Source organism: Camelina sativa, chromosome 15 (assembly GCF_030686135.1).
Source record: "Camelina sativa cultivar CO46 ecotype springtype chromosome 15, ASM3068613v1".
Taxonomy (NCBI): domain Eukaryota; kingdom Viridiplantae; phylum Streptophyta; class Magnoliopsida; order Brassicales; family Brassicaceae; genus Camelina; species Camelina sativa.
The window spans coordinates 26,748,044-26,764,630 of NC_141894.1; the positions used below are offsets into that span (position 1 = coordinate 26,748,044).

Consider the following 16,587-nt stretch of genomic DNA (forward strand, 5'->3'; position numbering starts at 1 on the left):
GGTAAACATCACGATTAAATATAGAAAGCTCCTAGACACGATTATCGAGAAGCCCCTTCCAACTAAAATATTCGGCGCCGGCGGTGTTGTTGCTCGCCGACGTTGGGATCTCATCGATTCAATACTTATTCATCCTAGATCCACTTCTATTAGTTATAACCTTTTTCAATCCTTCTTAACTTGCGTCTCCAAACCAAACCACAACCATTATCGGCTCCCGTTGATCTCTCACTCACCGGAGATGCTCTTTGCTCAACAAATTTCTTTGCAAAACTCGGGAGGCTGTCTCACTCTTTCTTCATCTTGGAAATTGTTTGAGAAAATAGGGTTTTCATCAGTGGACCTAGTTTCTAGATTTGATTCAATTCAGGGCCACCGTCTGTTCCCGCTAACCTTTCACGCAATGGAGATGCTCTCTACACCGCAAATCTCTCCGTCAATCTCGGACAGCCATCAAAATCAGTACTCTACTTGGCAAAAGGTTGTGAAATTAAGGTTTTCCCCAGTGGACCTAGCTTCCAATCTCGAATCAAACCACGGCCACCATCTCTCAAACCGTCCCAAATCGATAATTAAATCGAATTGGTCGAACCAGACAAAAATTAGTGTCGACCGACACCACCTTGGTATCGATCGACACCCACCCCCAAAACGCAGAGTTTTGGTTCGCGGGTATTACAATAGGCCCAATGAAGGAAGCTTGAAGCGTCTTGAAAGATTCTTTTCCTAATACACTTTTAACCTTGTCAACTAGGTTTAAGTCCGAATGTTGACATATGGTTGCTCCACCAATTGGTTCAAAACCCATAACATATATGCTTTTCGGTAGTGCAAGGGCTTCAAAATCATTGGATGCCATCTGTTAAAGAAACACACTTCATTAAAGTTTTCAACGGATTTACAAGAGATTTAAAAGGGTTTTTAAAAATCAAAAACACACTTAATCAATCTGAAGTCATCTTATCAAGACACTTTATCGACATAATTCAACTACGACCTGTAACAACCCGTCCTGTGGACCCCACTAGCCCCCCGCTAGCTGCCCCAACGGACCGTCCGTGGACCCTGCTAGCCCCCCCACTAGCCATCCCAACGGACCCCAAGCTGGCCCTGCAGGGCATCGATCCTAACCCATCACTGTGGATATCCTAATCCACCAGTAGGTTATTGGTGCGCCAGGCGTTCCTCGAACCCTGGTCCTCACCCTTTAACAACCTTCCCACATGACAAGTTGGTGGGGTCCGTTGGGATGGCTAGCGGGGGCTAGCAGGGTCCACAGACGGTACGTTGGGGCAGCTAGCGGGGGCTAGTGGAGTCCACGGGACGGGTTGTTACATAAAAATCAATTTTTATATGACAACCTGTCCCGCGGACGCCACTAGCCCCCCGCTAGCTGTCCCAACGGACCATCCGTGGACCCTGCTAGCCCCCCGCTAGCTGTCCCAAACGAACTCCAAGCTGGCCCTGCAGGGCATCGATCCTAACCCATCACTGTGGATATCCCAATCCACCAGTAGGTTATTAGTGCGCCAGGCGTTCCTCGAACCCTGGTCCTCACCCTTTAACAATCTTCCCACAGGACAAGCTGTCACCAATTGACCATCATTAGGTCCTAAAAAAAAGAAAAAAGAAAGAAATATTAATTTTTTTTTTGTGGAAAAAGGGAAACAACCGTCTCCCTTACTGTATTAAAATGAACTACAAAGAATTACAAGTGAACAACTCTAGGAATGGCCATTTCACCAGAATCCTCCAACATAATCGAATGAACTACATCGGGATATGAATCAAAAGAATGAAGACCTAAAATCAAAGAATACAAATAGGTAGTTAACCCACCAAATAGACGGTTTACCTTCCTATACACGTGGTGAACCCGGACTAACCAGTCCCTTGAGAAGAAGCCATGGCACAAGCGTACCAGGATGGCCAGCGGATGAGCCTCGCTAATCCCTTACCGTAAAAAACCAACAACCAACTTCGAAATCCAATTCCAACTCCACCCTACATAAACCACTATCCCAAGCAATCCGTAGACCATTGTACACACCCCATAGTTCCGCCAAAGGAGCGGAGCAGTCCCCAATATTGTAACATCCATGTTCTGTGAATAAAGTTTGAGATATGTTGAGTAAACCAAAAGAATGGATTTTAATTGATTTTGGTTTAATTAAATCTTGGTTTAATCTAATTAAACCAAAAACCCCTAATCTCCTTCTTCAAGTCACGCCTCTTCTCTATGTTTTTGCTATTGTCGATATTGTTATGATAGAGAGAGGGAGAGAAAGGGAGAAAACTGCCTATTCTATTTCTAATAGGAATTTCGATAATTTCCTTTTTCATTAAAGTTTAGGAACCTATTTCTTCAATAAAAAAAGAAGTAAAAAAAGAAAATAACGAATAAGCTCCCAGGCACGGGAATCGATACCCCTTTCTCAAACATGCCTTCCGGCGCCGGTGAGACCTCTGGTTGCCGGCGTCGGGGGTGACAGATCTCTTTAACCCTTCTGCTATTTACATAAGCTTTGCTATGTTCCTTTTCTCTATCTCTAATCTCTCCTTCCCTAAAAATCCACACGAAATTCTCCAAGAACTCTTCTGTTCCAAGGGTTACTTTACCGACGGAAGAGTTAATCGGTACTCTACAAGCTCCGATCTGAACCAGATCTCGGATGCATATCCGCTCGTGAATCCTATTTCAGAAGTTTCAAAACAGTCCAGCCGGTTCTCATCTCATACATCTGAGCAAGAATTCATCACTACATCCTTTGGCTCTAGATCTGGACTAGCATCGGCACCACCACTGTCCCCTTCCCACCGGATTTCGTTGATGGCAAGAGCTTCTCTTGGACCATCAGATGTGCTTTCTCCAGTGGGAACGCCGACGGCACACGGCGAGCTTATAAGCTGGCGGATAGCCCAACAAGATGCCTCATCGCTGCACGCCACTCCGATCCTTCAAAACGGCGGCGACTCTTGCTCCCTTCTCCCAACTGTACTAACCCTAGGGTTTACTAGGATGGACCTCAATTATCCTTGTGGCCCATTAACACCTCTGTGGCCCATATCCAGGTCTGAACTTTCAACTGCTCTGCTTAGCTTTTCTCAGATTCGTGTTTACTTGATAATGGAGAGAAAGGTCTCCCATTCGGTCATAGAAACTCTATCTTTAGGGAAGACTAGGTTAATCAATCCTCATAACCATATGGATATTGCACTCCTTTTGTCACTGGGTATAAGTCTAAGGTTGCAGCTTTGTGGAACCGTGATTATTATCTGTTATGATGCATATCAAGCCATTGCCCCTTTTCCTGGCCTTGAACCGAGCATGAACCGACCCAGATCCGAGGTCGGTAAGTTTATATCAAGCTCACCCTCTTTAGTACCCATACTTCTGTTTGGTCAAGTCTAGGGCTCCTCGGTAACAGAACATTGGCGTCTTTAGAATGGTTTGATAGATTTATGCGTTGAGGACATTTTATTAGCTCTGGTCAGATGTTTGCAATGTGTAGCTATATGTTTGAACCTTAACCGACTGAATTGTTGAACCCGCTGCCTATAACCCTTGAACCCACTCACTACAAGAAAACATGGAATTGCCGACAGCAAGTTGCGACTTAAAACACAGTCGCTAAATTTAGCGACTGAATTGTGATTGTTTTGCTACTGAATGGCTACTAAAATAAAACAGTCGCCTAGTAGACGCTAATTTGAGACTAATGCATAATGTCGCAGTGTAGTCGCCAATTTGCGACTAATTTTGAGACCAATTTGACAGTCGCTAAAAGTTGCGACTAAAAAGGTACTATTTAGCGACTGCTTTATTTAATTTGGGCTTTAACAAAATTTGGGCCGTAACAAAATGGCGAAAGCCCAATTCTTATTCGTTTTCTTCTCCGAACAAAACCTAATCTCTCATTTCTTTTCTCAATTATTTCTTCTTCTTCGAGACAAAACGGCGAATTATTTCAGACGAAACCTCAAAACCCTAGATCTAAATTCCTCTCAATCGAGAAACCTCCTTGTATCAATAACAACTTCTTGGTTCCGGTGTTGTGCTTTTGGGAGGGTTTACATGGGAATGAACCTTGATTCCGGCGAGCTTCTTGCAATTAAACAAGTGGGTTTTCAAAATTCTTAGCTATAATTTTATGATCTGTTCTACTGATTCGCGATTGTTTTTGGGATTTAGGTTTTAATTGCTCCTAGCAGTGCTTCAAAGGAGAAGACTCAGGTGAGAGTTACGGCAAAATTTTCCTTTTTTTTTTGTCTAAAATTTGTTCCCAATTTTGGTAACAGTTTGTGTTTCCCTAAGTGGTTGAGGAACTATTTTTTTTTTGGGTTTTTCATAGGATCGTATCCGAGAGCTTGAGGAAGAAGTACAACTTCTTAAGAATCTTTCACATCCAAACATTGTTGAAAGTAGGCGAATCCATTTAGTTTTTTTTATTTATTTACAATTGATTTGTCTTGTATTCTTCTCACTATTTATCTTGTTTTTGTTTGTAGAGATACTTGGTTACTGTAAGAGAGAGTGATTCCTTGAATATTTTGATGGAATTTGTTCCTGGTGGATCAATATCTTCTTTGTTGGAAAAGTTTGGATCTTTTCCTGAGCCTGTAAGTTTCTCACTATAACTGAATGTTGATGAATGTTGTGTTTGAACTTTTCTGATAGGTAATTATAATGTACACTTAGCAAATTTTGCTTGGTTTGGAGTATCTTCACAAGAATGGGATCATGCATAGAGATATTAAGGTACTTTCCTCTTTCCAGTTCAACATGTGAATGTGTCTGTGTCTGTAGCGAGCAGTATTAGCAGCAGGTAAACAGATTCATTGGGTGAAGATACATTTCAATATTGTTGATGCATATAAAACTGCCTTATATTTTAGAACTAAGAATTTTTGAAAGAGTTAAGAATTAACTCATATGAACCTAAGAAGAACTAAGAATTTTTGCTTCCAGTTTGCCGCTGTCCTTCATATTGGTTAAACAAAAGCTCATCCTCCAATTCCAGAAGACCTCTCACCAAAGGCTAAAGACTTTCTATTGAAATGCTTGCACAAGTAAGTTTTAAGTTTTTTTCCCCAGTGTGTTTATCTCTTTTATATAGAGATAGCTCTTGTACATATACCTGTACACACCGATGTCTATTTCTATTTCAATAGAGCATCTATATATGTTGTCTTATTGATAAGATAAATTATATTTGCAGAGAACCAAGCTTGAGACTCTCTGCCTCCGAATTGTTTCACTATCCCTCCTTCCCTCATGACCTTAAAATTTTTTGTAATATTTGCGACTTGTACTCTTAGAATGGTTGTTTGGATGTTTTTTGGAACTTCTGTTGGATGTATGTTGAAACTTATGTCTTTGTTTAATTTCATGTTTGTTATGTTTTAGTTATAGTTTTCATAATCAGTTTTGGTATTACAAAATCAAATAATTCATTTTTACCAGAATTAAAAAAAAAACATGATAATTAAACAGTCGTAAAACAATCACCGAAACATACACAAATCAGTAACCAAAACAGTCGCAAATGAGTAACCAGATCAGTCGCTAAAGAGTTGCAAATTCAGTCGCAACTTTCGCGACTGTTTGGCGAGGGAAGAACGACCACAATTATCAGTCGCCAATTAGTAGCTCCGTGTCGACTATTTGGCGACTGATTATTTTAGCGACGCACTGTTTAGCGACTACGTAAGTCAGTCGCCAATCAGTCGTAACTAAGTAGTTTGCGACTGTTTAGTGACTGTTTTTGTAGTCGGCAAATCAATGTTTTCTTGTAGTGACTCCCCACCTATCACCACTAGAGATTAAGCTTGGGTTTGTATTATCTTTGAAGTGTAGAACAGACTACAAGCTTTGTGTAGAATTCCTTAACTTCCATGGCCGATGGCTTCATGTGAGGGAGGACCTACCTGCTCTGTTACTGTCCTACACATATCACTTGCGATCCCTTTTTATAGCTTCACCAACAGTCTTGAGATTTGGTCTTAAAAATGTGGAAAACCTTGAATGATTGTTCTTGAGCCTTCTCTTAGTGACGAGAACCCTACCTTGTGTATCCCCTGTGGAGCACTCCTCTAAAAGCTCAGTTGCATATATTGCTCGAGCCGTCTATGACCACTTGTTGGTCAAGGAACTCGCGAAGCCTGTCTTCATGGTCGATTCCGCTATGGTCCCAACAGATTCTTCAAGCACTACAGACTTCTCAAAGCTCAGCACCTTCTTGGAAAACTCATGGAACCACTATCTTTATTTGCTTTGTATTTTCTTAACTTTTAGTTGTATGAACTTCCCTCTTATGAGGTTTTAAGTGAATGAAAGTCTTGTTTGTCCAAAAAAAAAAAAAAAAAAAAAAGGAACCTCTTTCTTCATGTTTACATTCCCATTGTAAACATGAAGCTCTTTGACCTTCTAGAAGCCTCTATTGCCTTCTAATCCTTTGTAAAGTTTCCCACTTCTGGATCCTTCTTTTGTTAATGACCGACATAGATATCTTGATATTTTGTTCTTGTACCATTGCTCTGTCCTTCTGAAGTAGTTCATCCACTTGTTCAAATGCTGCATCTTCAGTCTTCTGAGGAAGACGGTGACGGTGAGGCGGTGACCGTGACAGGGGTTATATTGAAGCGTTTGGTCAATTAGATGTTGAAGATAAATCCAAAAGCTAGGACAGTTCTTATGCTCCAGAGGAAGAAGACATAGCCAGCACCACTTGCGTCAACGCAAAGGTGCCAAATCTGAAGAGGAAAGGTGATACACGCTTTGGCATTATGTATCATAGAAGGAAGAAGAAGGATTGAGAAGGTTTTAGTTCTTATACAAATATTATGTTTCCTTTTCTATTTAGAACTTGGTTTTGGCAATATTACTTTTAGTTAAGCTATTAAGTCGGTTGTAAGGATCTATAAATTAGGTGACAATACTTAGCTATATAGAGAAAACAACAGTATCACTAGCATGAACCAACCACTAACAAAAAAAATAGGAGAATAAAACAGGGCAATACATTTTCATACTTTCTTTTAACTATTTTAAATGAATATTTTCAAAAACACCATTTAACTAAACCAAACTCCCTTCTAACTAATTCTTTTAGGCACACAACAATTACTCAACTAAAAAAATCAAAAATATCATACCAACCAACCACATCTCTAGACAAACCTCACTTTTCTAATTTCTTTTTAATTTTTTCTTCTCGTTTATAATTTCTTAATTTTTCAGATCCATAATCTTCATCTTTCTCTCATCACTCTGGTTTTATATACTTTGAAGCCTTGTGCAACTAAATGGATATTTTTAAAAAGTATAGGTTTAACCGAGACCAGAAACAAAAAACTAAAGCGAAAATATTAAGACCAACTAACTTTTAACAGTTCTCAGCTAGAAACATTTAAGGAAAAAAGATGGCTAGCTACATAAAGTATAGGTGAATACATGGTCACACATACCAATTATACTATTGTATATTCAACTAAACAAAGTATATGTATTACATGGCCACATGCATGAGCTATATGACGTCATGTGTTCAACACCATAGACATACAATCTGGTATACTGATTGATTAATTCCGGTGAAAACTAGTGTTGACTCCGGCGTTGACCAAAAAAAAATTTCTAAAATAAAAAATAAAAAATAAAAAATAATAAGTTATTATATTAAATCATTTATGGTTTTTATTAATTAAAAAATATTCTATTCAATATCTAAATATTTTTTATATATTTCCTAAATATATCTTAAATGTAAAATAGAGAACCCAAACCTTAAAAAAATTTCTAAAAATTAATTTAACATATTGTAATTGTGTAAAAGAGGGTAAAAATGAAAATGTTCATATGTTAAAAATAGATATTGTGAATTTTTTGTTGTTGTTTATATGTTAATTCAATATCTAAAGATATTTTTAATATATTTCCTAAATATATCCTAAATGTAATATAGAGAACCCAAACTTGAAAAAAAATTTCTAAAAATTAATTTAACATATTGTAATTGTGTAAAAGAGAGTAAAAATGAAAATGTTCATATGTTAAAAGTAAATATTGTTAACTTTTTGTTGTTTATATGTTATTTTGAGTATGTAAATTTTAAAGAAAAGAGTGTCTAAATTTTTTTATAACAATTACCATGCAAAATTTAGAGTAAAGAGTCATATACTCAATCTTTTGCATATTATTTTCTAATGAAAGTAGTTGAATTTGATTTTATTGATTTTGTAGTAATTAAATAATCTGATTATGAGAGATTTATATATATATATATATATATATATATATATATATATATCTTGAAAATAATTAGAAATTTTTATATCTTGAACATAAATATAAATGATTTTATATTTTGAAGATTATTATAAATGAATTTTTATATCTTGAAAATAATTATAAATGATTTTTATTTAACTATTTACTTTAGCTTGAAAAATAAAAAGTAATTAATTATAAGATGAATATATTAGAGATATATAAAAAATATTTGGATATTGAATAGAAAATGTCTTTTAATCATGAAAACCCATAAATAATTTACTATAATAATTTTTTTTTAATTTAGAATTTTTATTTTAAGTGTTGGTCAACGCTGGAGTCAACGCCGGTCTTTGCCGAAGTCAATTGACCGATGTACTGGATTATATGTCTATGATGTTGACCGCATAACATCATATAGTTCATGCATGTGGTCATGTAATACATATACTCTGTGTAGTTGAATATACAATAGTATACTTGGCATGTGTAACCATGCATTCACCAATACTTCGTGTAGCTAGCCATCTTTTTTCCAACATTTAAACCCGACAAAATATTCACAGCGATACAAAATTACTTCCTCGGTAGTGCAAAAAAACCGTTTCATGAGTTCATCAAATTCGATGGCGAAGAATGTGAGATCCACCGGTTTGGAACGGTAAATTTGTTACATTCTCCGGTGAGTTTTGAAAACCTTGTCAAGTAACTGAGGATTTGCAAAGCGGACATGCTTTACTCCGTCCTAGCCACGGATCAATACACTGCACAGTTCATAAACAATGGTTTGATTTTCGAATTTCTTACATCTAATGAGGGGGTTTAGATTCGAATCAGTAAGAAGAACCTTACATCTTTATGGAATTTGTGCAAACAGAGGAGATGGCGTATGGTCTCTCCGATCGTCGGTGTTTCCAGACAAATAACACAAGTTTCTTCGAACTTATCAGTCTGTATATTATTACAGACATATAACACCAGAGAGAAAGCTTTTAGTAAACAAAATTTCGATATGAAAAACTGGATTGTACAAGTGAACCTTTTAGCTTACCTGAACTGTAGACTCTGGTAAGTCATTAATGCGTTGAGTAGAAGCGCCGCCATGTCGATGATGGTTGTTTTCATCAAGAGCTCTGCATCAAAAATGATTTAAAGGATTCAAGCTTCACTTATTGAATAATCATAGTAAAATAAGGAGACAAATATACAAGATACCATACTCGTTAAAGTCACGATCCATATGAAGAAGATTCCTACTGTTAATGGTGTGTTCAATAGCATTCTCTATTCCCTCCAAAAAATCCAATCTCTGCTACATTTAAAAGGGGTAAAGGATTATTAGCTTTGGTACTTAATAAAACATCAGCGACATTAGGGATATAAGCTCGAATCAGCGACAAAACATCAGCGACAAAAGGGTACCGCGTAAAAGCTCGAATCATCTGGAAAACTGAGATTGATAGCTCTGTCTAAAAGATCAGGTGCAAGACCTAAACTCATAGCTCTGTCTAAAAGATCAGGTGCAAGACCTAAACGATGACCTCGACCCCGTGGTGGTGATCTAACAGGAGGACGAGCCTGTGGAGGATTCAATCGCCTCCTTGAAGAATGTTGTTGTAGTCGTGCTTCCAGGCAACTTCTCCCACCAGGGTTTGCTGCAATCTGTAATTTATATTCATTGGCATTAAAAAAGCGGGTAAGATATTCAAAATGAGCCTAAAGGCAAGTGCAAATTTTGAAAAGAAGTCATCAATGTTTGATAATGTTTAGTCTCGGCTCTGAACACAGCAAATCGAAAGAACCAGATTAAAAAACGCCCCACACAGGAAAGTTTCTTTGTCCATCACTTACGGTACTAGAGTTTGGGGTATTGCGAGTAGAAGAAGCACGGAGAGAATTCTCTACTAGTTCCAACCTAGAAGGACTAGAAGAAGCAGGGAGAGAATTCTCTACTAGTTCCAACAACCTGGCTAAGTTTAAATCCATCTGTTCCTGCGTATCAAGTCGAAATAAGAACCTTAGTTGATAGATAAAAAGGATGGACAAAAAGAAGACATCCAAAGAAAGGGAGGTCGGAGATGTACCTGCTCATGTCTGATCAACCTCTCTTCTTGGTACAGCTGTTCTTGCAATTCACGGGCCAAAACCTCATCTGCTTCTATTTGTCTTACATTCACATCAGATACACCGTTTTGAATATGTGTAGAACCCCGGAAGGCCCGTACTTGAGGGGATGAATCTTGAATTTCCAAGACTTGTTGAGTGTTGTTGCGTCTTTGATGGTTCTGAATTCGTGGTGGCCTTGAATTATTAAATGGTTCCCCAGGAGATGAAACTTGTGGCTCATTTGAAGCCCTTGAAGAAGTAGTAGTAAATCCATTTCTCCGCCGTCGTTGTTGTCTTGTATCTCTTTCAACCACACCGGCGGTTTCATGCACATCAGCAGCTTGTCTAACCAATCTCCTCTTAGTGCCTCTGTTTTGTTGTCTGTCAGTGGAGAGGTCAATTGTTTCTCTATTAGAAACAGAGCCACAATCTTCTGCTTTTTCTTTACCCTTATTACTACTATTTATGTCTTGAGATGCAGCAACATGAGCATGTCCATGTCCATTGAGTTGATTTAGATTATAAACCTCTGCACGACGAGCCCCGCATGGATCAGCAGCGGAGATGGATATCCCTTTATCCTTGTCAACCGCTGGTCTCCTCCTTAAGCAAGAAGTGCCTCCCGAGCGAGTTAGCGTATCACAACTTTCACGGTCTTCCCCAGTTTCGAGGACTGCTCTTCTGCTTCTACCACTAAGGTAATTACGGTACTCTTCTCCTTGATATCTCACTGGTGCTTCTGGAGAATCATCAGGTATGGTGATTACAGTGTTCTCCATCCTGAACAAAAATAAAAACACAAGAAAGAAATTGAAATGTATAATAGTGTATTAAGACGACTATTCAAATCAAAAACCTCAGCAAACACCACAATTTCACCAAACGTTAAGAGAACTGTATTTCAATCGAATTTTTTGCAGAAATTTTTGTGGGCGTGCCTTCAAATTAAGTATCGCCGGAGGAATTAAGCCACAAAACTACCAGAATAACGAAGATTCGTGGGAATTTTAGGGTACATCAAAACGGAAAAAAAATTCAACAAAATCTTCCTCGTTCGTAGAGAACAGATGTAGAAATACAATAGTAGGAGATAGGAAATTACCCGATTGAAAATGTGTTTCCAAAGTGCGAGTCACCCTAGTTGTTGAGGAGCAACTGCATCGATCAATTTACCCTATCGCCTCCCTCTTGCTCACTAGCGACATCACTACTTTTACATCACTAATTGTAAAAATACCCAACGATTGGACCTCACATCATTCCGGGTCGGGTTCTGGATCTCTAATTAGTGATGTCCGCTTCCACAATTTAGATATTTTTATTAAATTTTTATATCCCTTAAAATTAATTAACTAAAAGTTATAAATTAAAATTATCATTCCAAAAATCTTTAGTTAAATAAAAAATTGGATGAATTTTTTACTTTAAAAAAAAATGAATGCTAGAAAATAATTTAAAACCTGTAAAAATGATTGAGATTGAAATTTTATATTATTTTGTATCATGGAAAAAAATGAAAACAGTTCAAAAAGACAAATATATATAGATTTCAAAAAATACAAATCTTTGAATAAACACAGCTCTACACTGAATAGTTTGCAACTTAAAAAAAAACAATTGTTACAATGAACAATCACAAATTTTGTAAAATATACAATTTAACTTTTTTACATATTTTTTTGAACAATTATCCAAAAGTTCCTATTGAAAAAACACAACACAACTTTTATTGGTATTTATTTGGATTGCTATTATATATAGATTATGCATATTTTGTGGTTTTTATAAGGACAATAACAACAGACAATCATGATATAAGTCGGTGAAAGACAATAAAATATCAAACGTTGGGTTATATATTTGGACTATGGTTAATCTATAAGATAAAAGATGGCTAACTCTCTCCATTTGAGTGACACGTCAGCAGTAGAGAGAGTGCCACCTATTTGTTCTCATTAAAATCAAATTACAAAACTAAATTAAAAGGAATATGAAACATCTTCTATGTCTTTTATTCTTTCTTTTTTATATCATAAGCAATTTCAATATTTACCTAAGAAATTTAGAGAAGTTTAGAACATGTCCCAATAAAATAAATGCATCACCAAAAGACAAAAGGGCATCAGGAGTGAATCAAAGAGTCACTTTTTCCTCTTGGCGTAAATCATGAATGTATGGACATATGGTTTACGCGTTACAATTTTATCAATAGTGTGAAGAGTTGCAGCACTGATCAAGAAATTGTTAATATTGTAGAAGAGTTGCAACTTTATCCCTAAAGAATTAATTTTTTATATATGAAAAAGATTGAGGTTTTGTTCAATATCAAATGGAGATAGTTTAATAAAGCTGTAGAATATTAGTTTAGAAAAATACGGAGACAAAGAGGAAGATAGTTGAATAAATTTATGAATGTTGGTATTCATATTCTAATATTTAGAAGTTGTCAAAAATAAAACTAAATGAACTTCTTATTAAAAAAAATTCTAGAGTCATATTAAAGAAATTGAAGAGCTAACATAAAAGGAAGATGTCTATCTTAATTATATCTACTAGGTGCTTCCCCACGCAACGCGTGGCTTGTGGTGTAGTTGACACTTTTTTGTTTTTTTGGTCTATTTCTTTTTCTCTTTTGTATTATTTCGTTTTAATTAGGCATATATGGGCTTCGCAGTCACTTGTATTAATACACTATATGTTTATATCATTTCGTTTAGATGTGTACAATTGTTGCGTTTATTTTTTATGAATTATGAGGATGTTGTTTCTTGCTTTTGAAGATCCAATCTTATCATTGACTGATATTGTTCCTAATACATTTATTGTATTTTAGATTTCTGATTAACTGCTTATGTAAACCCTTCATACGTTGATGTTGCAATAATAAGTTATTTTTTAAAAGTAATTATTTTCCGTGTAAGTGATTATGTTTGTATGTCCATGTTTTGGTCTAATATCAATAAGATCGTTTATGTTTTTCTTTAGTTGGCTTTGAAACCAATTTTGAGTTAAGCAAATAATGGGTCGAATTATGGTGTTAATAAGTAATATAGATTCTTATGTATATATATTGTATATATGTGACTATAAGTTTAGCTAACTAAAAAATTCTTTGATATTTAAATATAATATTGAACATATATATATATATATATTATTTGTGGGAGGAATGTGTGGAATTATTGGATAGAAGTTATTTTTGACCTCTTATGCCTTTAAAGTGATTAATGCATAATTTATTTTATTTTCAGTTATAATTTTATTTTAATGTGTGAGTTAAATGTTTTGGGTTTATTGGGTCTTAAATATTGTTTAAAGAAATTAGAAAGCAAAAAAAAAAAAAATAGAAAACATTAAATAAAAATCAACCAATAAGGAGAGACCAAAACCTTACTTTTATATATATGATATATTGCTTTAAACTTTGAAATGAGAAATATATTATAAACAATAATTTTACGTGAGAAATATATTAATTTAGCCAACCAAAATATGAATATAAGTTTAGCCAACCAAAATAATTAAAAAATATTAAAATTTAACGAAAAATAATTTCTCTTGAAAGATAATAAGTTAGTAAGAGGAATGAATTAATGTACAATTACTGGATAGGAGTTACATTTGAGTTAAATGGAGTTACATGTCTTTAATTATAAATAAATATTTTAATTTTTTTATAACATAAAATAAATAATACCAAGTGGCTGAATCAAAATTCACATGATTTGGTTGTTTGTTGATATAAACTCAACACTTACACATAATAATTCAAAATAAAAATATTACTTTTTAAGTGACAAACTAAATTAGTTTTCTTATAAAGTTATATGAATTCTTCAATCTCAATAATTTTAAAAATCCCAAGGATAACTTATATTTTTTTTTGGTTTTTATTCATCAATTTAATTTTATAGTGCTAGATTTCATACTAATGGTTTCATCTTTAGAGAATTTAGTGAAATGATATTTTTAAAATTATATTTTATTTTTATATTTAAGTTCCAGTTGAATATGATTTGTTTTTTGGATCATTTTTTATTTTGATTAAAGACACAAAAAACTAATTGTTTAATTATGTTCTTTTTGTTTTCAAAAACCTCAAATCATAAAAAAAAAAATATATATATATATATATATTATATTGATCTCTGCAGATTTATCAATTGGATCACAAAACAAAATAGTCTTTATAAATGGATAAATGGATAATTATATTGATCTTTAAATATTATATTGATCTTTATAAATTATTAAAAATGATACATGAATATGTGAGATAACCAGAGACATAATAAATAATTACATATGGATCATTTCAACTTCATGATCTTATTGTGTGGTGAATATTGTAAGGAAGTATGAAAATAATGACTTATAAGTGTTAATATAAAATAGAAAATGGTGATAAACATTTTAAAAGATTAAAATAAATATATAAGATATACATATCATACAAACTCTAAAACTAAGCTTTTACAATGATATTTGATTTGATTTTTTATAACCCATACAACAACAACAACAAAAAAAATACAAAACAAAACAAAACAAAACAAAACAAAACAAAAAAGAGATTTGAGAGTAGTGGAAGAAGATGAGAGAATGAAAGAGTGATAGACTAAGAGAACAAGATAATGATTATTTATAGAAAGAGAAATGATGAAAAATTACATTTAGAAAAATGAGAGTTACAATTCTAATTTATTGTTTTGTTTTAATATAATTGATTAATTCAACTTAGTGGAGAAATAAAGTTAATGCATAATTTATAGGGGAACAATACTTGGGTTCACCCCTAGGGGTGAACCTCTCCACTCACCCCTTATAAAATAAGAAAATAAAATCTGTATATATTATTATAAAATTAAAAATCTTAAACCGCTCTTTAATAAACCCAAACCGACATATATAAAATCTAAACCCTAACCATCTCATTTGTGAACCCAAACCGATATATAATTTCGTTCTACTTGTAAAATCTAAACTCTAACCATCTCATTTGTGAACCCAAACCGACATATAATTTCGTTTGAATTGTGAAATCTAAACCCTAACATCTCATTTGTGAACCCAAACCGACATATAATTTTGTTCTACTTTTAAAATCTAAACCCTAACCATCTCATTTGTGAACCCAAACCGACATATAAGTTCGTTTGAATTGTGAAATCTAAACCCTAACATCTCATTTGTGAACCCAAACCGACATATAATTTTGTTCTACTTGTAAAATCTAAACCCTAACCATCTCATTTGTGAACCCAAACCGACATATAATTTCGTTATAATTGTAAAATCTAAACCCTAACCAGCTCATTTGTAAATCCAAACCGACATATAATTACGTTTGAATTGTAAAATCTAAACTCTAACCACTTCATTTGTAAACCCAAACCGATAAATAATTTTATTCTAATTTTAAAAATCTAAACCAAGCCAATATTTATCTTTCCTTAATTAAAAGTATGCAGAATTTGTTTCCTTATTTAGTTTGCTTTTTAATTTAGTTTTGATTTATTTTTTAAATAAAATATTAGATGGAAGATTCTGATTGGCTGAGAGAAGAGGGGGTGAATGGAGAAGTTCACCCCTAGGGGTGAACCTAAGTATTTTACTTTATAAGGAGAAGCTATAAAGATTTCAGTTTTATATTATGTGAGTTAAATGTGAAATTAATTGTTTTTAAATTTGTGTTTTAATATAAATTTTTTTTTTTGTTAAAACTGCATTGCCAAGTGGACCAATAAGGAGAGTGAAACTCTATAAATTATTAAAAATGATACATGAATATGTGAGATAACCAGAGACATAATAGATAATTACATATGGATCATTTCAACTTTATGATCTTATTGTGTGGTGAATATTGTAAGGAAGTATGAAAATAATGACTTATAAGATGTTAATATAAAATAGAAAATGGAGATAAACATTTTAAAAGATTAAAATAAATATATAAGATATACATATCATACAAACTCTAAAACTAAGCTTTTACAATGATATTTGATTTGATTTTTTATAACCCATACAACAACAATAACAAAAAAAAACAAAACAAAACAAAACAAAAAAGAGATTTGAGAGTAGTGGAAGAAGATGAGAGAATGAAAGAGTGATAGACTAAGAGAATAAGATAATGAGTATTTATAGGAAGAGAAATGATGAAAAATTATATTTAGAAAAATGAGAGTTACAATTCTAATTTA

At 34.1% G+C, this 16,587-nt stretch overlaps 1 protein-coding gene across 2 annotated transcripts; it reads right to left on the bottom strand.

The window, feature by feature from the left end:
- Nucleotides 1-8,624: 8,624 nt before the first annotated feature.
- LOC104747432 (uncharacterized) lies at nt 8,625-11,685 on the bottom strand. 2 transcript variants are annotated; one of them, XM_010469060.3, is made up of 8 exons: nt 11,481-11,685; nt 10,357-11,158; nt 10,124-10,264; nt 9,695-9,934; nt 9,493-9,581; nt 9,324-9,405; nt 9,125-9,223; nt 8,625-9,036 (listed from the first exon to the last, which is right to left on the bottom strand). In XM_010469060.3, exons 2-8 carry the CDS (start codon nt 11,155-11,157, stop codon nt 8,974-8,976), a joined length of 1,515 nt encoding a protein of 504 aa, XP_010467362.1. In that variant the 5' UTR covers nt 11,158; nt 11,481-11,685; the 3' UTR covers nt 8,625-8,973. The 2 variants fall into 2 exon arrangements, with proteins under 2 accessions (XP_010467362.1, XP_010467363.1); XM_010469061.3 differs by having other exon boundaries at nt 10,124-10,258; nt 11,481-11,631.
- Between the last annotated feature and the right edge of the window lie 4,902 nt (nt 11,686-16,587).